The sequence below is a fragment of the Lissotriton helveticus genome, chromosome 3_1 (assembly GCF_964261635.1).
Source record: "Lissotriton helveticus chromosome 3_1, aLisHel1.1, whole genome shotgun sequence".
In the NCBI taxonomy this organism is placed as follows: domain Eukaryota; kingdom Metazoa; phylum Chordata; class Amphibia; order Caudata; family Salamandridae; genus Lissotriton; species Lissotriton helveticus.
This window is the reverse complement of record NC_136061.1, coordinates 656982070-657004092: the sequence shown is the minus strand read 5'-3', so window position 1 is coordinate 657004092 and position 22023 is coordinate 656982070. Positions and strand designations below refer to the sequence as shown.

At 47.9% G+C, this 22023-nt stretch overlaps 3 protein-coding genes across 6 annotated transcripts in view; 1 reads left to right on the top strand and 2 right to left on the bottom strand.

The window, feature by feature from the left end:
• The window catches only part of LOC144822799 (protein FAM167B-like), a 62060-nt gene extending 55275 nt beyond the window's left edge, over nucleotides 1-6785 (bottom strand). Inside the window, exon 1 of the mRNA XM_078680691.1 lies at nucleotides 4375-6785. Within this exon, the coding sequence (XP_078536817.1) occupies nucleotides 4375-4836 (462 nt within the window). The 5' untranslated portion in view covers nucleotides 4837-6785. The remainder of the gene's footprint in view (nucleotides 1-4374) is intronic.
• The window catches only part of LCK (LCK proto-oncogene, Src family tyrosine kinase), a 564072-nt gene that overhangs the window by 410793 nt on the left and 131256 nt on the right, over nucleotides 1-22023 (bottom strand). The window lies entirely within an intron of this gene.
• The window catches only part of LOC144822807 (myotubularin-related protein 9-like), a 465914-nt gene continuing 459033 nt past the window's right edge, over nucleotides 15143-22023 (top strand). Inside the window, exon 1 of one of the 3 annotated variants that reach the window (XM_078680715.1) lies at nucleotides 15143-15233. The gene's annotated coding sequence lies outside the window, so the exon portion shown is untranslated. Of the gene's footprint in view, nucleotides 15238-22023 lie in introns of all 3 variants that reach the window. The other 2 variants (XM_078680710.1, XM_078680709.1) reach the window with 2 other exon arrangements.

Genomic DNA, 22023 nt, shown 5'->3' with positions numbered 1-22023 from the left:
ACGAGTGGGCTGGTACCACCCCGCAGTGGCGTCATACCCTCTCTCTTCCTTGTGTGCAAGTGCCGGACTGACACTTGCAGGAATCACCAAACTAGGCGTCAGGCCTCATTCACGACCGGAAAGCCGTTACAAATCCAAACGAAGCAGGAGTCCTTTTTGAATGAAGCCTCGGAGAGTGTTTGCTTGACTCGATAATTTAATGACAGCATGCCAGCAAAAGGAAACAGGACCCAGGGCTCACAGCTTTAAACGCCAGACGCGTTTCAGGACTAAAAAATCCCTTCTTCAGTGGCGTGTTGTTCTCCTTGAAAGTGAACAGCGCTATTGCACGGCGCACTATAAATCACAACACCTGTCCCAATGGGCGTGGCCGGACCAAGGCCTTCTGGTTGTTGTAGAGCGCCAAATGTCATGTCCCAGAGGGCGCTGGATTCATTTTCGAAATGTACTTGTTTAAAATCCCAAGTGGGTGGAGGTAGGTATCTGCTTGTCTTTGCCCCGCTTTAGTGCTGTCATTACGAGTGGGCTGGCACCACCCCGCAGTGGCGTCATACCCTCTCTCTTCCTTGTGTGCAAGTGCCGGACTGACACTTGCAGGAATCACCAAACTAGGCGTCAGGCCTCATTCACGACCGGAAAGCCGTTACAAATCCAAACGAAGCAGGAGTCCTTTTTGAATGAAGCCTCGGAGAGTGTTTGCTTGACTCGATAATTTAATGACAGCATGCCAGCAAAAGGAAACAGGACCCAGGGCTCACAGCTTTAAACGCCAGACGCGTTTCAGGACTAAAAAATCCCTTCTTCAGTGGCGTGTTGTTCTCCTTGAAAGTGAACAGCGCTATTGCACGGCGCACTATAAATCACAACACCTGTCCCAATGGGCGTGGACGGACCAAGGCCTTCTGGTTGTTGTAGTGCGCCAAATGTCATGTACATTTCGAAAATGAATCCAGCGCCCACTGGGACATGACATTTGGCGCACTACAACAACCAGAAGGCCTTGGTCCGGCCACGCCCATTGGGACAGGTGTTGTGATTTATAGTGCGCCGTGCAATAGCGCTGTTCACTTTCAAGGAGAACAACACGCCACTGAAGAAGGGATTTTTTAGTCCTGAAACGCGTCTGGCGTTTAAAGCTGTGAGCCCTGGGTCCTGTTTCCTTTTGCTGGCATGCTATCATTAAATTATCGAGTAAAGCAAACACTCTCCGAGGCTTCATTCAAAAAGGACTCCTGCTTCGTTTGGATTTGTAACGGCTTTCCGGTCGTGAATGAGGCCTGACGCCTAGTTTGGTGATTCCTGCAAGTGTCAGTCCGGCACTTGCACACAAGGAAGAGAGAGGGTACGACGCCACTGCGGGGTGGTGCCAGCCCACTCGTAATGACAGCACTAAAGCGGGGCAAAGACAAGCAGATACCTACCTCCACCCACTTGGGATTTTAAACAAGTACATTTCGAAAATGAATCCAGCGCCCACTGGGACATGACATTTGGCGCACTACAACAACCAGAAGGCCTTGGTCCGGCCACGCCCATTGGGACAGGTGTTGTGATTTATAGTGCGCCGTGCAATAGCGCTGTTCACTTTCAAGGAGAACAACACGCCACTGAAGAAGGGATTTTTTAGTCCTGAAACGCGTCTGGCGTTTAAAGCTGTGAGCCCTGGGTCCTGTTTCCTTTTGCTGGCATGCTGTCATTAAATTATCGAGTAAAGCAAACACTCTCCGAGGCTTCATTCAAAAAGGACTCCTGCTTCGTTTGGATTTGTAACGGCTTTCCGGTCGTGAATGAGGCCTGACGCCTAGTTTGGTGATTCCTGCAAGTGTCAGTCCGGCACTTGCACACAAGGAAGAGAGAGGGTACGACGCCACTGCGGGGTGGTGCCAGCCCACTCGTAATGACAGCACTAAAGCGGGGCAAAGACAAGTAGATACCTACCTCCACCCACTTGGGATTTTAAACAAGTACATTTCGAAAATGAATCCAGCGCCCACTGGGACATGACATTTGGCGCACTACAACAACCAGAAGGCCTTGGTCCGGCCACGCCCATTGGGACAGGTGTTGTGATTTATAGTGCGCCGTGCAATAGCGCTGTTCACTTTCAAGGAGAACAACACGCCACTGAAGAAGGGATTTTTTAGTCCTGAAACGCGTCTGGCGTTTAAAGCTGTGAGCCCTGGGTCCTGTTTCCTTTTGCTGGCATGCTGTCATCAAATTATCGAGTAAAGCAAACACTCTCCGAGGCTTCATTCAAAAAGGACTCCTGCTTCGTTTGGATTTGTAACGGCTTTCCGGTCGTGAATGAGGCCTGACGCCTAGTTTGGTGATTCCTGCAAGTGTCAGTCCGGCACTTGCACACAAGGAAGAGAGAGGGTACGACGCCACTGCGGGGTGGTGCCAGCCCACTCGTAATGACAGCACTAAAGCGGGGCAAAGACAAGCAGATACCTACCTCCACCCACTTGGGATTTTAAACAAGTAAATTTCGAAAATGAATCCAGCGCCCACTGGGACATGACATTTGGCGCACTACAACAACCAGAAGGCCTTGGTCCGGCCACGCCCATTGGGACAGGTGTTGTGATTTATAGTGTGCCGTGCAATAGCGCTGTTCACTTTCAAGGAGAACAACACGCCACTGAAGAAGGGATTTTTTAGTCCTGAAACGCGTCTGGCGTTTAAAGCTGTGAGCCCTGGGTCCTGTTTCCTTTTGCTGGCATGCTGTCATTAAATTATCGAGTAAAGCAAACACTCTCCGAGGCTTCATTCAAAAAGGACTCCTGCTTCGTTTGGATATATATATATATATATATATATATATATATATGTATATATATATATATATATATATATATATATATATAAATATATATCTGTCAATCTTGTGTTTGTTACTCCTCTACCCTAACTCTCTGATTGGATGACTTCCATGCTTCTACTGCTTGCTTTTAGGGAAATACTTTTGTATTTTTGTTTAAGTACTCCATGAGAGTGCATGTCTTTCCCAGCTGACTCCCTCCTGTGCTTTTCTACCCTCTATATTCCTTGTGTTGCACTCTCTTGCCTGTGTGCTCCCCCCACGAGCCATGTTGCTCTCTTTTTGCCCGTCTCTCCCGCATGTTACTTTTCCCCCTGCCCCCATGTTGCTTTCTCCCACTCCCACACTCTCCCCAATCTACAATTTGCTCATCCGTTTTCTTTTTTTTTTAAAGTACATTTGTGCTGCTTTTATTTTTAAAAAGCACATTAAAAAAAGCACATTTACACTTCTTTAAAAAATAAATGAATCGATAAATCAAATTTTTAATCCATGTCATGTTGTAGGCGTGCGCATGTGTTTTGAAAACATGTGCATCTACACGGCTAAGCGGCGACAGCATCATACGCCTTCTTTTTTAAGCCATACTACACAGCAGCACAATGTTGCCACTGGTAACACCAATAGGTCTTATAGTTGAGACACATTGGCTTTGCCAATGGGTATTATGAAAAAGACTCGCTTAATGGATGTGCATGAATTTAAAATTGCCAAGAGTACATTTAACATACTAAGAGCCCACCAAATGTATTTTATATTCATCAAATGGTGGTCAAGTTAAAAGCAAATCAACAAATGCTTTTCCAACTGTCAAAATATTCAAAAGTGTTAAGCCTTTCAGGCCTACGTGGCACCTTTTTCAAACCTTAATATCTCATAAACTACTGAACAGATTTATAACAAAACTAAAAAAAGCACACTTTGTGTGTAAAGATCTATATTCATGCGAACTTTTGCATAAAGGCATTCAGTGGTTGTTGCTATAGCTGTAAACAAAATATAAAATGGGAGTTAAAATATGAAGTCACGGGTTTGGCCAGGCCCTCAGCTATTAACTTTTAACCCCTGTGTGGGAATTCATACAAATTTGCACATTAGTTAAAGTAACAATAAATGGCATACTACACTAGTGTTATTCTGAGTCTGCATCTACACTATTTATGCCAAGCAAGATGAAATAAATGTGGCCCGATAACACGATATTTAATCAACATACACTAAATAGAATTGCATCGACATATTACTACAGTGAAGATGTCAAATCTTGAACACACAACAGCACAACCGCATGAGACAACGCTTCATACCGTGTCACATAATATGCGATGTATTACTATTGTTGAGGGGTGGGGGCAATATCAGCCACTCCAGGCTTCCGCTCTCCCACTCAACAATGTTAATAAATGTAAATACACAGTATTTTACACTCCGTGCATCTATATATATTCCGCAAATGCATGCATCTAGATACTCAAAACAGACAAAAGTCTAACATGCAGCACCCGTGATATTTGCTCCAGACCCTGTGATATCTGGGGGTGCACAGAACTCACCAGCTCTTGCCGGAGCCACTCCAGCGCCTGGCCCAGAGTGGCGAAGCCCCGGGTGTTCGTCAGTGGCACGTCCTCCGCCTGTGTGGGGGCTCGGCGGGGGCGCGGTGGGGTCACCCCCTCCCCCTCGGGCTCTCCTTCCACCAGCTCGTGCACCGGCGCCCTCCTGGGGCCTCTGGGCGGCTGACGGGCGCCCCCTGCCTCGGGCCCCGGCGCCTTCCTTGGGCCGCTCCGGGGCGGGCTCGTGGCTTCCTCGCCGCGCCCTCGGGCCGCGGCCTTGAACGGTGGGGACCCCTCGGGGGCCCTCCAGGGCTGGCGCTGCACCTGCGCCTTCCACTCCAGGTAGGAGGGCCGGCGCGTCTGCAGCTTCAGCTTCGCCGTCAGGGCCTTCACCGAGTCCAGGTCAGCATCACACGAGGAGGCCTCCTCGCCCAGCTCCTTGAACTTCCACCCGTCGGAGGACATCTTCAGTGAGCGCGCCAAGGTCGCACGTGCGAGTGTTCACAAGAGCTCTGTGCACGAGTGGATCTGCCACGAGTCACTCTGTGACCGAGCGTGCTAGTGCAACTCTGCAAGAATGAGTGTGAGTGAGTGAGGGTCTACCAAGGACGTCTGAGAAAAGTTAGCCTGCCAGACAAACTATGGGAAGGACTGTGCACCAGGATCTGTGCACTACGAGTGACAGTGCAAGAGGGTCTGTGTGCAAGTGAATGTGCACCCGGAACACTACAATAATGGCTGAAAAATATCTGTGCACGAATAAACGGGCAAGAGATCCCCAGAAAGAATTCTTGCGCAAATATAATCTGTGCACACTGAGCGTGCAAATGGGTCAGTACATGAGTGACCGTGCCAGAAGGTCCGCGCAAGGTGAATGCAGAGGGTTTGTGTTAGACGGGTTTTGAGTGTGCGGTGCAACAATTACCATGCAAAAGTAACAGTGTATACAGGGTCAACACCAGTGGAGGTGCGAGAGGGTTCCTTTCAGAGTGAAATCGCAGAAGCAATTGTACAGAAGTGAGCTCTAAGGCGATAGGCAAGCGTTAAAGTGATAAAATGTGTGTGCAACAGTGAGCTTAGAGGAGGTTGTTTGCTAATGCGAGCTAGACCAGCCTCCGCTGAGTGCGCAGGAAGGTCACCGGAACGAGCCGGCGTGTGCACGGGACAGTGCGTCGGTGTGAATGGGCAGTGTATGTTTTACTGAAGCGTGTATGGCATAAACAGAGGTTCTATACACGCGAAGAAGCAAGAAAATGTAAACGAGGTTGAATGCAATAAAACGTGTGCACTGCAAGTATGCGGGGAATTCTAATCACCACATGCAAGAAACCCTATTCACAGATACGTGCAAAACTACAAGCAAGCATGTAAGAAATGTACACAGATCAATTTGCAAAATATTCAATCAAAAGGATGCTATAGGATTCCTGCAATAAAACTAACGCTCGAATGACGCGGTTTTGAAACAGGCTCCGTTTGCTAGGGTGTGCTAAGGCAGTATATAGATAAATAATTTGTGAGACAGATAATTGCCGGTCGCGCAGACAATTTCACGTTGTGTATTCCAAGCTACGGTGGCTACGTGCACGCGAGGAAATAAGGTGTGCACTTAAGTGCTGCCTCGTTGTGCATTAAGCATGTGTCTAATATGAGTTCACGTGCGTGACAGGTGTGCGCGAGTGAGCGGTTCAGTCGTGCTTTCACATACAAGTCTTTGCGGTGTGCACCTGTGCCTGGTGCATCCTCGAATGCAGGTCTGTGGAGCGAGTGTGAATCCGTTAAAGTATCTGAACGGCCGGGTATTGCAGGGCCTCAACGAGTCGCCCTGTGCGTGTGCACAAAGTGCACTGCTGCGTTGTAAGAAGCCTCTGGGAGCTAGCTGCCGTCATCACGCATATCCACCGGGGTTGGGCTGGAGCTGCGTGTGATGCGCAGAGCTCTGATGAAAATGAATCAGATGGAGTGACGGTGGACATGAATTGTCACACAATCACAACAGTATTTCGCAGGAAGCCGCTTGTGATTGCACAAATTCACCTGCTGCCCCAAAAAGCTGCTGGGGGGCCACACATTTACCGGTGATCTTTATGAAGCTGAAGGTCCTATAAATAAAGTCAGTGGGATGAAACGCGTATGCTGCTGGTCGACGGGAAGCTGCCGATGCTCGTTTGTGATGGTAATGCGTTTATGACCCGAGTCACTGGTGATTCCGCGGCCGCTGCCGGCGATCGTGCACATTCCTTGGCGAGTGCACTAGGCCCCCCGTGTGCACACGAGGCTGCTGCTGCTGGAGGTCTGCTCAGAACGGCTGGTGCTCCGAGGAAGGCTTGTCGCGAGCTCTGGCACAGAGCACGGGAGCCTCCCAGCTCCCCAGTACGGGAAAAACTAGGAGCGAGGGAAGTGTGTCGAAAAGTGAAGTCACATGTTTCACCACCTGGCCCCTCCCCTCCATATCGTATGTATAGAAAAGGACAATTGCAGGGCAGGGCACTCCCTGGACCCTGGTCAAAAGGCAGTCTTCCGCGAACACTATCAGCAGGACAGTGCCAGCCCTCTGACAGAGCAGAGTTTATTTTAGTACGACAGTGTCAGCACTCTAAATCCAGTTTCATTTTTAGCAGGACAGTGAAAGCACTCTAACAGATCAACTGTACTTTTAGTAGGACAGTGCCAGCACTCTAAAATCAGTCTCCTTTTAGTAGGACAGCGCCAGCACTCTTGACAGATCAGATCTTATTTTAGGTTTTAAACTGGCACTAATGAGGTGCAGCCAATGCCTGGCAGAGATAATAAGTGTAGAAATGACAACATAATGACAAAATAAGGACGTAGTACTGTTACAAAATGTGCTGCTTTATGATATGCATTATGCTGCATAGTTTTGCTTTTCTTGCCACATAATTTACTCAACTCTGCCTCATAATTTGTCCCTCTCCTGCCGCATAATTCCAGTGGCCCTTACTATAAGATCAGTTTTACTTCTAGTAGGAAATTGACAGCACTAACAGACCGAGTTTACTTTTAGTAGACAGGGCAGCACTCTAACAAATCAGCTTCACATTTAGTAGGACAGGACAGCACTTTAAGATCATCTTACTTTAGTAGGACAGTGCAGCACTTGTGCAGACTGATACACTTTGATTGGGACAGCGCCAGGTATTCCCTACAGGGCTCTTGCAGGTGCCCGTGCTTCTCTTCTGTACTCTTGCACTGATTGGAGATAGGCCCTGTACTTTGAGCGTGGCTGCTACACATTTAACAGGACAGTGCCGGCACTTCTGTGCAGGGCTGCTGCAACTTTATACTGGAAGGCACTGGTGCTTCCCAGCTGGTCCGCAGCACTTGTGATGGGCAGTACAGACACTCTTCAGCAGGGATACAGCACGTGTAATGGGAAGGAATCAGCACTTCTGAGCACTGGTGCTTCATTTTTAATGGAACCCTACTGGCACTTTTCTGAAGCCCTTCTGCAATTTGATTAGGGCTCTAGCGACAGCGCTCTTCGAGGCTGCAGTGCTTGTAACGGGAAGGTACCACCATTTTCCCCACGAGGCAGCAAAACCTTCAAAATGGGACAGTACCGGTACTTCCGAACAAGGCAGCTCCGTAATAGGACAGTACTACCACTTCTCATGGCTACTAAACTTTACATTGAAACGTGCAGACGTGTGAGAGACAGGTGCACAGTTTATTGTTTTCAGCAAGATGGCGGCTTTGACCAGCTCTGCAGGTACCTAATGGTATTTATTTCCATAGTCCAATGAGCTGGTTACTGCACTGGGTTGGCCTCGTGATTTATTAGTAAAAGAAGTAAGTGCCAGTGCTCTTCTCTGCACCACCCATTGCCCCTGCTAGCACTGCCAATGATATTACCAACAAAGTTGCTTAATTTGTGCCGGGGTTTCTGGTGCTCTGCACCAGCACATAATTGCCAGCATCAGCTCTAGTGATAGCCGACCACATGGAGGAGCTGTCTTTTTAATTTGGAGATGAGTACAACTGTGTTTATTAAGTGAATATACACTAAAAAATGAGCAATACCAGCCTCTCATGCCATTATTACCACCTTGCAAGTGGCGCAAATTTTTGTGCTGTGCGGGGAATTTGAATAGTGGGCGGGATTCGGTGGGGCCGTCGGTGGGGGCCGTCCTCCGCACACACCCCCCTGACGCATCACGGCCGGGGGCCCTCATGAGCATGCAAGGGGTTAAAGCCAGGTGTGGCCTCAAATAGAATGAATTGGTACAGTTGTAGGAGTGTGATGGTTAGTTTTTTTGATGGTACTGCCATTACTAGCACTGGCAGGGTATGGGTGGTGGAGGTTGCAATGGTTTTCGAGAAGTGCCCTGGCACTTAACTGTTTACAAATTAAGCACTACCAACACAGCTACTAAACATCACACTCTTACAAGTGATACAATTCAGGCTATATTTATGTATTTTCACTTATTAAACACATTTGTGCTTATCTCAAAGTGAAAAAGACAGCGCGCCATGTGGTGGACTGTCACTAGAGCAGTTGCTGGCAATTAAGTGCCAGTGCTGAGCACCGGAAACCACCAGCTCAAGTTAAGCACTGGGTTGTCCATTCTATGTTATGTATTCCAAGTTATGGCCCTGAGTAGGCATACTTTGGAGAGGGATATGGATCAGAGATCTACTGGGATGGACTTTGTTAATATCATCCCATATCTGATTGCCTTTGTGAGATGTCAAGAAGTGTTCATAGTATATCACTAGTTGAGACCCGCAATGGTTCACAAAATGAAAGTCTTCCATTGGCCAGCGGCATGTGGCAGGTCACGTCAGTCATTCCATGCCTGTTCAGTTGGTAAGGGTGGTTTAATTCTGTGGGATGGTACGGTAGTGGCTGATGGACATGACCCATAGCAGTTTTTATGCAAGTTTCAAGCAGTATAAGGAAATTATTATGCAATCTGTAAAAAACACAATAGACGGCAAAACTGCTGAGTGTTATGGAATTAGTATTAGTATGAGGCAGGAGGGTTATATATTGTACAGTAACTGCATTTATAAAGCACTTACTAACCCTGATGTGACATGGTAGCACTTTAAGCCGGGAAGCATACAGCTCAAGAACCCAGGCTTATTTGTTTTGTTTTTGGTTACTGTTGGTTATTGGTATTAGTTTTGTAGTGTGCCATGCATTTACTCTAGTTTGTATGCGGTAGATTAAAGTAATAGGAGTTAGGTGTGATCTGGGGTATGTGAATCCATGCATTGTTTGGTGAGATTAATAGATGAGCTACTGGAGATTAGGTATTGTTAAGCTTCAGGGGTATGACGTTTAAAGGAGAAGTGGTCGTTGAAATGAGATGTACGATTGTGCAATAACAGGGATTAAGTAAAACATGAAAGTTGACTTAGACTAGGCTGTGTTCAGAGAGATGCAGCACACAGGGGATAGCAGTAACATAGGGTCTGTGGCTCAGGTAAATCTGGTGTCTCCTTCCTAAATGACGATGCATGTATGAAGAATGTCCAAGCATTAATATAGCCTTATAGCCCGCCGTAGAGGGCTATACCGGCTATTAAAGTCCCTCTCCAGCGTTAAAGGCCCCGAGCCAAAGGCGAAGGCCTTTAACAAGGGAGAGGGACTTTAATAGCGGTATAGCCCAACTACGAAGGGCTATAAGGCTATTAGAACATTCTGTCACTAGAGGGCAGAATGTTCTAACAAAAAAAAACAAAGCCTTTAGGGAGCGTGAGGGGATTGGAATCCCCTCAGGTTCCCTGAAGCCTTTGTTCACAGCCAGAGCTGTGAACAAAGAAACATTGGAATGTTGGAGCTCCAGGCTTATACCAGCCATTATAAGCCTGGAGCACTCCATTGTTTTCAATGGAGCTCCCAACATTCCAATGTTCTAATATGGTATACCAATGGAGGATGTGTGCTATAAACACCTCTATCATAACACAGTGTTTGTCAAGCTGACCTGCAAAGGATTCAGGATTCTCTCTCTGTGTCTATTGAGGTCCTATGGTGAATTGATGTGGGATCAAACGCCCTCTAGTGAAAATAATGTGGAACTGCACCAACTATCTTGGCATTCTTTATAAACCCTGCACAGTTCACTGTTATTGTAACAGTATTGTATTTACATTAAAATACCCTTTACCAGGAGTTGAAGTGTCCTGGGTGTAGAAGCGGCCAGAGATGCTTAGAACTTTTAGGCCCAGATTTACTAAAAGTTTGTCTCATGCTTGCATTACTTTTTAATGCAGCCTGACACAAAGTCTTTTGCTGGGATTTACAAACCAGTACAGATCACAAATGTCATTGGTTTGTAATCCAAAGTAATGCAAGACAGCACAGTGTGCTGCCTTGCTTTTCGCTGCATCAAGGGGCGTTCCCATGCAATCACCCATGGATTTTGATGCAAAAAAAAGAATTGTACACAGAGATTTGCACCAAAATTCTGCGCAAAAAAAAGAATTGTAGACATGGATTTGTGCAGAAATCATGTGCATCCCTGAGGCAAGTGTAATGAGGAGGAATGTTTTAATTTCTCCTTGTTTTCTCATCTTTGAAAATGCCTGAAAGCATAGTTTTTGTGTAGGAAAAGACACTTTCCTGCAGAAAAACTATACTGAGTACAATTCATTACCAGACCCTATGGAGGCAGGGGGCCTGCATTGGCGTATGGCAGACACAATTGTGCCAACGCAGGGAGAGAGCAGAACGGTGCCATTTGTAAGTAGATAGGGAGCAGTTCTGCTCCCTCCCATTCACTCAGTGCAGTGCAGCAACTTTACTTGCGGTGTTGTGTGAACTCCTTGCACATATGCCCCTTAATGTTTCCCCGACCTTTCGTGCAAGACCTCTCATGATTACAGAAAACACCCTGAACTGTTTCACATGAGTCATTGAGAGTCACCAAAAACATCCTCATTGGGCCGCTGATTCTTACCTAGAGCTTTTACTGGGCCCCCAAGATCTACACAGATACCTTGTTAGATGTACACAGACCAGCTGCACTAGCAACCTTAGATCTCCACAGAGGTATTAGATTGGGCCTTTCAGATCTGCTCATAAATCTACACACGGAGGACCAGATTTACAAAGATTTCCCTTCTAGTTTGCATTACTTTATAAGGCAGACCAGTCGCAAAATCCAGGATGGTGTTTACCAACCACCGCAAACGGCGATTAGTTTCTAACCAGCAGCCCAAGTGCATAAAAAAGTATGGGAACTATAATACTGCATGCTGTGAGGGTGCGATGAGTTAGCATGTGGGCCGGGTCAGAAGCATGGATAAAAAAACTAAATATTCAGTAACATTTTTCAGTCTTTTACCTTCAGGTAATTACATATAAAATAAATCACTATTGTACATTATGAAAGCTCTATTAGTTTATGTACTGCAGATGTATGTGTGTGTGTGTGTACATACAGAGCAACAGAAGTGAAACATAGTTGCTGCTGTGGAGAATAGTGACATGTGTATGTTTAGTTCTATGAGGTTAGACTGTGTCAGAAAGCACTTTGACACTGTAAGTAATTATTTTAAACTTGCATTACACACATTATAAGATAGGCTGCTACAAAATGCTTGAAAAGGATTAAAATAAAAAGCGCTTCAAAATATAGATTTTAGTAATACCCAGAATGTATGTAGTGTCATTTTTTTTTAACTGTCTTTTAAAGGCACACACTTCATAGCAAAGCTTAGATGGTACAGTACTACTCACAGGGCACAAGTCCTAAAAAAGAAGTGGGGGGACGCTGACATCACAATGGGAAGTGACATCACAAAAGGTGGCTTGCATCATCAGACTCATTGCCTCCCCTTGCTCACCCCTTAGATGCGATTGCATCAGAGAAGCAAGCGCGTGAGGAGCGTTCTGAATGTGCTCCGATCTCGCCCCAGAGTGGCCAAAGAGTGAATGTGTGGCTCCATTTTCTCCATTTATCGAGCTCCCGGTAAATTAAGTGGGGGGACGCCGTCCACCCGCGTGGTACCCCAACTCGAGCCCTGACTACTCACAAAGAATACATCTGTGTCATCAGGAAGTTTAAGTGAATCTGTTAATTAAAGCCAATGCTGCTTTCCCAGCACTCTTTACATTTGCTGATTGACCGGTTGCGCACATTTACATTTCTTTCAGGCAGCAGACACCCTGGCAAGAAACTTGTTTCGCTGTCTGACCCTTCTTTGGTTTCCCAGCGCAGGAGACTCCCTGCCTTACACTTCAACTTACGCATTTTAGGTCTCGGCATTAACCATCCAGGGATGGTAGTCTATTCACAAAAATTAGGAGAACTGTTTTTATTAAAATAAAAAAGTATGTGTACATCGTGTTCCTCTGATCCAGCCCATTTCGGCCACTGTTTATAACCAAAAGTCATGCAAGGGAGTGCACTGCGCTGCCTTGCGTTACTTTGCATCAAAGAGGTGTTCCATGCCGGGTGTATGGGCCTTCCCGTGCAACCACCCATGGATCTTGATGGACATCCACATCTACAAAGACATGGATTTGTGCCAAAGTCTTGCGCCTCGCTAAGGCTGCCATAATGAGGAGAAATATTGTAATTTCCCTTCTTTTTACCTCTTTGCATGCGTGCTGCACTCTGCAGCACACATGCAAAGAGGAAAGTGTCTTTCAGCATATTTTTTTTGTGGAGAAAAGGACCCATTCCTGCAGAAAAACTATGCAGACCACAGCACAGACGCCCTTGCACTAAAGTGCAAAGAAGCCTGCGTTGGCACATGGCTGCAGTGAGAGCGCCAGCGCAGGGACATAGCACAACTGCATTACTCCATCGTAGATGATGTGCAGTTCTGATCTCTCCAGTTGACGCAATTTAGTTAAACAACTTTATTTGCTGCCCGCGGTTGCATCAAAGTTTTGTCAATCTGAGCCTGAGTCTTTGAGATTCGCAAGATCCCTCTTGTACTGATCTTACTTGACCTCTCTGCCGCCTTTCGACACGGTGCCCCACCAGCGGCTCCTGGACAGGCTTTCTGCTGTAGGGATTTTTGGCCTGGTCTCGAAATGGATTAAATCCTTTCTGGTTTCCCGCTCACAACAGGTCTGCATGGCCTCTTGCACCTCCTTTGTCAGGAATTTGGCTACTGGGGTGCCACAGGGTTCAACCCTCAGCCCCCTCCTTTTTAATATCTACTTGACGCCGCTAGCCTACCTGGCAGAGGAGTTGGGCGCTAAAGTGATTGCGTACGCAGATGATATGCAGCTGCTCTTTACTTGGGCTCTGACTTGAATATTGATACCGCTCAGACGTGTCTAGCCTCAGTATTTCAATGGCTGGCCCGGGCTTCCCTCAAATGTAACGAGGATAAATCGGAGGTCCTTCTCTACGGCCAGTTTCCTGACGACTTCAGAACCCGTGTGTGCCCTCCGGGCTTCCCCTGCCCGGTGTCCGAAGCAGGGCCAGCAAAAAATCTGGGTATCTGGTTTAGCGAGGACCTTCGATTTAGCAACCATATAAAAAAACTGACGGGGGTCTGCTTTGGCACTCTCAAAACACTTAGGAAAATTTTTCCTTTTCTCCTAAGAGCAGCCAAAGAGACGGTCACCCGCGCTTTGATCCTGTGTAGACTGGATTACGCTAATGCCCTGTTCCTGGGGTTGCCGGGTTATTTGCTGCGCAGGCTCCAAATTATTCAGAACGTCGCAGCCAGGCTTCTCTTCAATGCCCCAACGAGATCCAGCGCGCGACAGAATCTACGTGAATTACACTGGCTTCTGGTAGCCCAGAGGGTGCAGTTTAAAGCGATTACTCTGGCCCATAGACCTCTTCACGGTCTGGGCCCCATCAATCTTAGGAAGCGTTTCACGTTCTACGTGGCAAAGTGCCCTCTGTGCTCAGCGGTACAACGCCGGATGGTCGTTCCCCGCTTCCGCAGAGTGCGACTGGGGGGCAAGTCTATCTCTGTCAAGGCTGCTGAGGCTTGGAATACGCTCCCTGCTGATCTCCAACACAACTTGGAGTTTCAGCTCTTTAAGAAGCAGATAAAAACACACCTGTTCAGCATGATTTGCTTATTCGATTCCTGCTCCTACCTTTGCTCTCCCTCGCACCAGGACACTCTAGAGTAACAGTGCGCGCTACAAATGCAATATAACATATAACATAACCTACTGGGCCACGTTCAGATGCACGGAGCACGCGCACTGGGCTTTCCAGATCTGGACATAGCCCCTGCTTTGATGATGGCTCGAGATCGACACAGTCTCAGGCTGGCTGCTTCGAATCTGCAGAGTCCACGCGGTGCCTTTACGATCTCCGGGGCTAGTCAGCTGAGCTCTGCATCATAATCTGCACTGGGCCTCTCAGATTCCCATGCAGCCCCTGCACTGGGCCTCTCAGAGTACAGGGGCCCCCTGTCCCGGGCCTCTCAGATTAACAGGGAGCCCCTGCACTGGGCCTCTCAGATTACAGGGACCCCCTGTCCCGGGCCTCTCATATTACCGGGACCCCCTGTCCCGGGCCTCTTAAATTAACAGGGAGCCCCTGTACTGGCCTCTCAGAGTACAGGGAGCCCCTATCCCGGGCCTCTCAGATCTGCAAACACGAAATAGGAAGTGCACACTGACCACCCCCGCCCTTCTTCCGCTCAACTCTGTTTCCCCATCTCGGCTCTGCTGCCAGCATCCTGCTATCTGCGCACACCCCATGATTGCAGCTGATTGGCTGCTGAGATCCAGATGTGGCCAGAGCCCAACCGCATCCTTCCAGCGCAGAGATCGAGGCTGGGCTGAAGGACGACCCTTCCATAAGTGAGCAGAGCAGGAGAGGCGAGCGCCGCGCCTGGGGTGAAAGAAGTTTAGAGATTGTGTGTGAAGGAAGCTGACACTGTAGCTGTCCTGCTGCACTGTGTGTGAGAGACAGAAACTTACGGTACCGCTGTCTGCGAGAGAAACGCGAACGGCTGCTGCCTGTGCTGTGCACTTCGTGTGAGAGTGAAACTTGCAGTACGGTTGCCTGTCACGCCCCGTACCTGCTGTGCTGCCTTACTATATCAACTGCTGCGTGTTTTTTGTTTCTGTGGGAGGCGTGTGGCTTTGCCTGCGCTCCATGGGAGGAAAGATTGCATTATTGCCGCCTCTGTTGTGCCTGTTACATGTGTGCACGAAGCGTGCACTGCTTCTGACCGTGTCTGAGGAACGCGTGTCCTCCTCCTGTCGGCAGGGGGAGCTCGCCTCGCTTATTCCCACAGGCTGCACAGGTTCAGTATGTAATACTAAGAACCTGTCAGTGCCGCTGTTTGCGACACATCCGTTCTGTATTTGTGAAAGAAGCTTCCACTACTGACCACCCCTATTTGCGAGGGAAGCTTGCACTGCTCGTTTCGGGGCTGGGGTTATTCTACCTGGGCTTTTAAGAAAGATGATGGCGCTGCTACTGACATGGAATGTGCCTTTGAAACATGGGAAGCGGATGAGACTTTTCAAGCATTCCACCCAGCACGTATTGTGGTGGTTTCCTTTGCTTTCCTGTACCCTGCACCCTCGAGGGAAGCTTGCTCTGTTCATTCCCGGAGTTGTACTGGTTCTGGGTGTATGAGGGAAGCTTGCACTACTGTTGGTTGTGTTGTTCCTTTTCTATGTGTGACCAGTGCTTTAAATGGGCCGGTACTCACCGGTACTGAGTACCGGCACTTCCTAAATTTATCACTTTGAGTACCGGCACTTCTCTTCTTCAAAAGGAGAGTACCGGTACTCATAAAAAGGTAGGCTCGTGGCTGTGCTGGTGAGCCGGAGTGGGACATGTCACTGGCAGCCGAGGCGCCGCTTCTGCAGCCCCCTCCCACCCATCAATGCCCCAGCTGAGCTATTCAGCAGAGCTCTTTTGGATAATGTCCGGTGCTCGCCGTCATGCTGTGCTTGAAAGAGCTGGGTCGGGATTCATTTTACCTGCTAGTGTGCGCGCCTGTGATTTTCAAAGCGCCGCACTTCAGGAAGTGAAAAGTGAAAAGTTAGTGCAGGGTAACACTTTGAACATAAATGTTATCAGACAAAAGGGTGGCGGAATCTCACACGTCATTTCTCTTGATGTGAGTGTTAATGCCCAGACAATGCGATCGAAAAGGCCCCTGGAGCGCTAATCTGTTTTCTACATTGAGGTGCCTACCTTCCTAACGCCAAAGGCCTCCATTGGCCGGTCTGCTTCTTATATGCCAATGCTGTGGCAGGTTGTTTCATTTCCTGCCTACCAGCCGAGCCCCAGTGCACCCATGAAATCCCCCTGCAGCATGGAGTTGAAGGAGGAGGCCGGTGTTCGAGAATCAATCACTTGCTCACCGCCTCCTGTTATTGCTGTGCCCAGCAGAGCCCGACTTCTGCCCAGACTCACCACGCCATCGTGAGTCTCATAGTAGGAGCAGGTGGCACAGGCAGAGACACTGCACCAGGGCTCGCTGTCTGACTCTCTGAAGAAGAGACCGGCTAGCGATCCACACGGTGCCAGCCAGCAGCTCCTCGGTGGAGCGTTCAGACAGCAGTAAAGAGATAATTAATATTCTCCTGCTGCTGACATTTAAACTGTTTGTTACAAAAATGATTAGGGGCTCCAGCACGGCATAGGTCCTTGCAAATGGGCACACTAGAGTTGTCTGTGTGTGCTGAATATGCGCTACGTTTTGTCTAAACTAGCAGTTTTGCTGATTTATTAGTACTGCAAAGTGTTTAACATCTTTGCTTGACAGTGACACTACAAAGCAGCACCCTTTATTTTCTCATCACAGTTAGATTGGCTAAATCAGAGAAAACTCATGGGATTATTGTTGCCGCTGTCGAGAAGTCATTAAGTAGCTTAGATGGTTAATGCGCCTTCAAAAAGGCATAATGTATTGTACTGTATTGTATGTGGTAGCTCAGTGAGTTGTTGTTTTTGTCACAGAGATCCCTTTGTTGTATGTGGTTTGGCCGCACCTGAAGCTGAGGTTGGGGTGGAGGGTGCTGATTTGTATTGAAATTAAATAATAGCTTCAAAAGCACCTGCTGCCGAGTTTGACGTCCTTGTTGCTCAAATGAGTGCGATTTCTGATATTTGTCTACTTCCATTGACTTCATACCATGGTTATGCTCTCAAGAATGTGCCCCTCTAAGTGTTACACATCTAGTTGTTGCCGGACTCTCGTAAATCCACTGAATCTATGAAAATGTCACACATACGCAATCTGAAACAGCAGCTCAACTCAAATGTGTAATTTTTTTATATTTATATGATTCCCTTATTTTGCTAGTGAGAAAGTGTCACTCACATCGTGAAATGTCACTCATAATTACAATGAAAATATGAAAATGTCACACATAGCAATCTGAAACCTTGGCAGGTCTGGGGTCCATTCTGGCCCTGTGCTGTCAACACATTCACACTATCCTCTGCATTTGCATAAACACAGGAATCCTGGCAATCCCCTGGCTGTGGCAATTAAAAAAGCCATACTGAAGAGTATAAAATGGCTTTTAACATACCAAAATCTTTGGTGTGTCTGCTTATGTTTGTCTGTTTGCCTGCATTTGTAAGACTGTTTTTTGTAAGAAAAAAGTGAGAGAAAGAATCAAGACACTCTCAGGAGGTATTTTAAAGAAAATGTGTGGCCCTTTGTGTGTACATAGCGATACAAAAGGAGATGATGGACGGAGCGTTTGAGCAAATCAAACACTCACCCCCAGTCAACTGATCTGGGTTTAATCCATCACCATTCTTTAGCTCACTCAGGCTGTCAGACTGATTTGCATATGGCCATGTCTGAACTGGGGAGGCAGAGTGGGCTAAAGAACGGTGATGGATTAAACCCAGATCTGTAGACTGGGTGTGAGTGTTTGATTGGTTCAGATGCTCCGTCCATCACCACCCCCTTTTGTACCACTTGTTCGCCATAAGTTGGCAGGGTATGCTCAATGTGAGTCCCTTGCTCACTTTGCCACTGGATTCAAGCAAGCCGGGCTAAAGACGGCTGAAATTCCAGAAACCGGTCCTCGGAAGCTTGTTTCCGGTCCAGGGAGGGCATGGCTTGGCAGTTCGGGCTGGACTGTTCCCATGAGGCACAGGGTCAGACTGATTTGCATATGGCCATGTCTGAACTGGGGTGGCAGAGTGGGCTAAAGAACGGTGATGGATTAAACCCAGATCTGTAGACTGGGTGTGAGTGTTTGATTGGTTCAGATGCTCCGTCCATCACCACCCCCTTTTGTACCACTTTGTGTGTACATGTCTGCTCGGCGACACAGGTTGATAAATAACGTAGTAGGGAGGGTTGGTGAGTGAGTGGATGGGTGGATGGGTGAATGAGTGAGCAAGGGTGGATGTGCAGATATATGGATGGATGAGTGAATGGATGGGTGAAAGAGGGTGGATGATTGGATATAAGGGCCGATGATGGGTGGATAAGTTAAATATTGGATGGATGAATGAAAGGTAGAGATGAATGAAAGGGTGGATGATGGATGAGTGAAAGGAGGGATTGAGTGAAAGGATGGATGGAATGAAAGGGCGGATGGTATTAAGGAGTGAAAGAGTTGATGGATAGATGAGCGAAAGGATTGATGGGTGAGTGAAAAGGTGGATAAAGAGATGGATGAGTGAAAAGATTAATGGATAGGTTTAAGGAAGGATGGATAGGTTTGGATATGAAGGGTGGACAGACGGAATGGTGAAAATCAACTGAATGATGGATGAAAAACTGAATAAACAACAGAATGTAAACGGCAAATGGTGAACATCAGCAGGTAAATGGTTGGATGAAAGGATGAATGGATAGATCGATGGAAGAGACAAGAGATATCTTCTGGGGAGGGTCATGATGATTTGCTTGGTGCCATAAGAGCTTTGGTTCGAAGTGGGGGTATTTTCAGTTTCTTCCTACTCACTTGCTCAAAAATATATATTATTGTGCTAAACAACAGCAATTAACAGTATGGCATTAAGAAGGTGCAACTATTGCAAAAAAAAGGAAATTTTAACATACTATTGCATTACTCTTTCATTTTGTGTAATGAGTTAACCTGCTTTGTTTATATAACCACATTTATCATATGTTTTGGTGTGTGCTGCAACTATTATAGAAGTCCGGTAAGTATTATCATGTCCTGCCCTTAGCCCCGCCCCTAGCCCCGCCCACTCACTACACCTCTAGCGCGGAATTGCCAAACATTCTGTGATCCGCGGCTTCGAAGGAATATTTAGCTTGTTCGTGCTCTCAAAATGCGTGTTCGCGAGATATTTCCCCTCCGAGCACACAAACAGCGTTCGCGGACAGGAAAAAGCATCACGAACGGGTAGAATAAGCAATTCCGCGTGTTCGCAGAACTTTTGCATGCTTGCGGAGATTATTTACCGTTTCGCTGAGCTTTGCGTAGCTTGACTAAGCAAATTCCGCCCACCTCATGCCCTCACTCACATTGGCAGAGAAGCTTGCCTTGCCGTCACTCATATTGGGAGAGAAGCTTACACTGCCGTCACTAGTGTAGGGAGGGAAGCTCGCACTGCCATCACTCGTGTTGGGAGAGTCACTCGTGTAGGGAGAGAGAAGCTTGCACTGCCGTCACTAGTGTGGGGAGGGAAGCTCGCACTGCCGTCACTCATGAAGGAGAGTCACTTGTGTAGGGAGAGAAAAGCTTGCACTGCCGTCACTAGTGTAGGGAGGGAAGCTCGCACTGCCGTCACTCGTGTAGGGAGAGTCACTCGTGTAGTGAGAGAGACGTTTGCACTGCTGTCACTAGTGTAGGGAGAGTCACTCATGTAGGGAGAAAGAAGCTTGTACTGCCGTCACTCGTGTAGGGAGAGTCACTCGTGTAGGGAGAGAGAAGCGCGCACTGCCATCAGTCGTGTAGGGAGAGTCACTCGTGTAGGGAGAGAGAAGCTTGCACTGGCCATACCTCGTGTAGGGAGAGTCACTCGTGTAGGGAGAGAGAAGCGGGCACTGCTGTCACTCGTGTAGGGAGAGTCACTCGTGTAGGTAGAGAGAAGCGTGCACTGCCGTCACTCATGTAGGAGAGAGTCACTCATGTAGGGAGAGAGAAGCTTGCACTGCCGTTACTAGTGTAGGGTGAAAGAAGCGTGCACTGCCGTCACTAGTGTAGGGAGAGTCACTCGTGTAGGGAGAGAGAAACTTGCACTGCTGTCACTCGTGTAGGGAGAGTCACTCGTGTAGGGAGAGAGAAGGGTGCACTGCAGTCACTAGTGTAGGGAGAGTCACTCGTGTAGGGAGAGAGAAGCTTGCACTGCCGTTACTAGTGTAGGGTGAAAGAAGCGTGCACTGCCGTCACTAGTGTAGGGAGAGTCACTCGTGTAGGGAGAGAGAAACTTGCACTGCTGTCACTCGTGTAGGGAGAGTCACTCGTGTAGGGAGAGAGAAGCTTGCACTGCCGTCACTAGTGTAGGGAGGGAAGCTTGCACTGCTGTCACTAGTGTAGGGAGAGTCACTCGTGTAGGGAGAGAGAAGCTTGCACTGCCTCACTAATGTAGGGAGAGTCACTTGTGTAGGGAGAGAGAAGCTTTGCACTGCCGTCACTCGTGTAGGGAGAGTCACTTGTGTAGGGAGAGAGAAGCTTGCACTGCAGTCATTAGTGTAGGGAGGAAAGCTTGCATTGTCGTCTCTAATGTAAGGGGGCTCAAACTTCAGCTCTGGGCACAGTGGGCCTCTGTGTATGAAGGAAGCTTTCACGCTCACTGTCATCACTGTGCCTCAGGGAACCTTGCACTGCCACTCTGGGCTCTCTGTGCTCACTGTGCTCACTGCATATGAGGGAAGCTTGCACTTCAGCTGTTGGCACTGTGTCTGAGGCAAGCTTGCACGGACGCTCTGGCTCATTGTACTAAAGCTGTGGACACTGTGCCTCACTATGTGTGAGGGAACCTTGCACTTCCACTCTGGCTCACTGCTTATGAGGGAAGCTTGCACTTCTGCTGTGGGCATTGTGCCTCACTGTGTCTGAGGCAAGTTTTCACTACAGCTCTGGCTCACTGCTTATGAGGGAAGCTTGCACTCACACTGTGGCCACTCTGCCTCACTGTGTCTGAAGGAACCTTGTACTTCCGCTCTGGGTACTCTGCGCTCATTGCGTATGAAGAAAACTTGCACTTCCGCTCTTGGCACTGTGCCTTGCTGTGTGTGAGGGAAGCTCACGCTTCTATTGTCCAATGTTGCAGAATTTGAGGGGGGGGCACGCTGAACTCTTAAAAGTTCAGCCTCACGAGCTTGCACGGCTAACAGTCGTGTGTACCCTGCGAATCACAGCTTCCGACTCAAGAGGTCACTTTGTACACGAGCAGTGTACTTATATTTATGTTTTTTAGGTCTCCCCTAAGCAGCACTTGCGCTGTTTCTTCGAGACATGCTGAATTCAGGATATCGGCATTAAGCTCTGCCCATGTTCCGCCCATCTTTACAATTGGCTCTTCTTCCTGTCCTTAGTGAATGATTGCTTTTGATTTGTCAATAGTCTTAGTAGTCCCTCCTTAGTACTTCCCTCTCTCCTGTTCTTACCTCCCATAAGGACAGCCCCTCTTACATGTGTCCTTACTCTGTAGCTTTCATTAGCAGTTAGGCAGAACTATTTTCTTAATTAATGTCTTGCAGAAGCAGACGCAACAAGCTGTGCGAGCACATAGAAATGGTGGCCACTTCTTTTATGTCTAGCCCAAACCAGCGCTACCT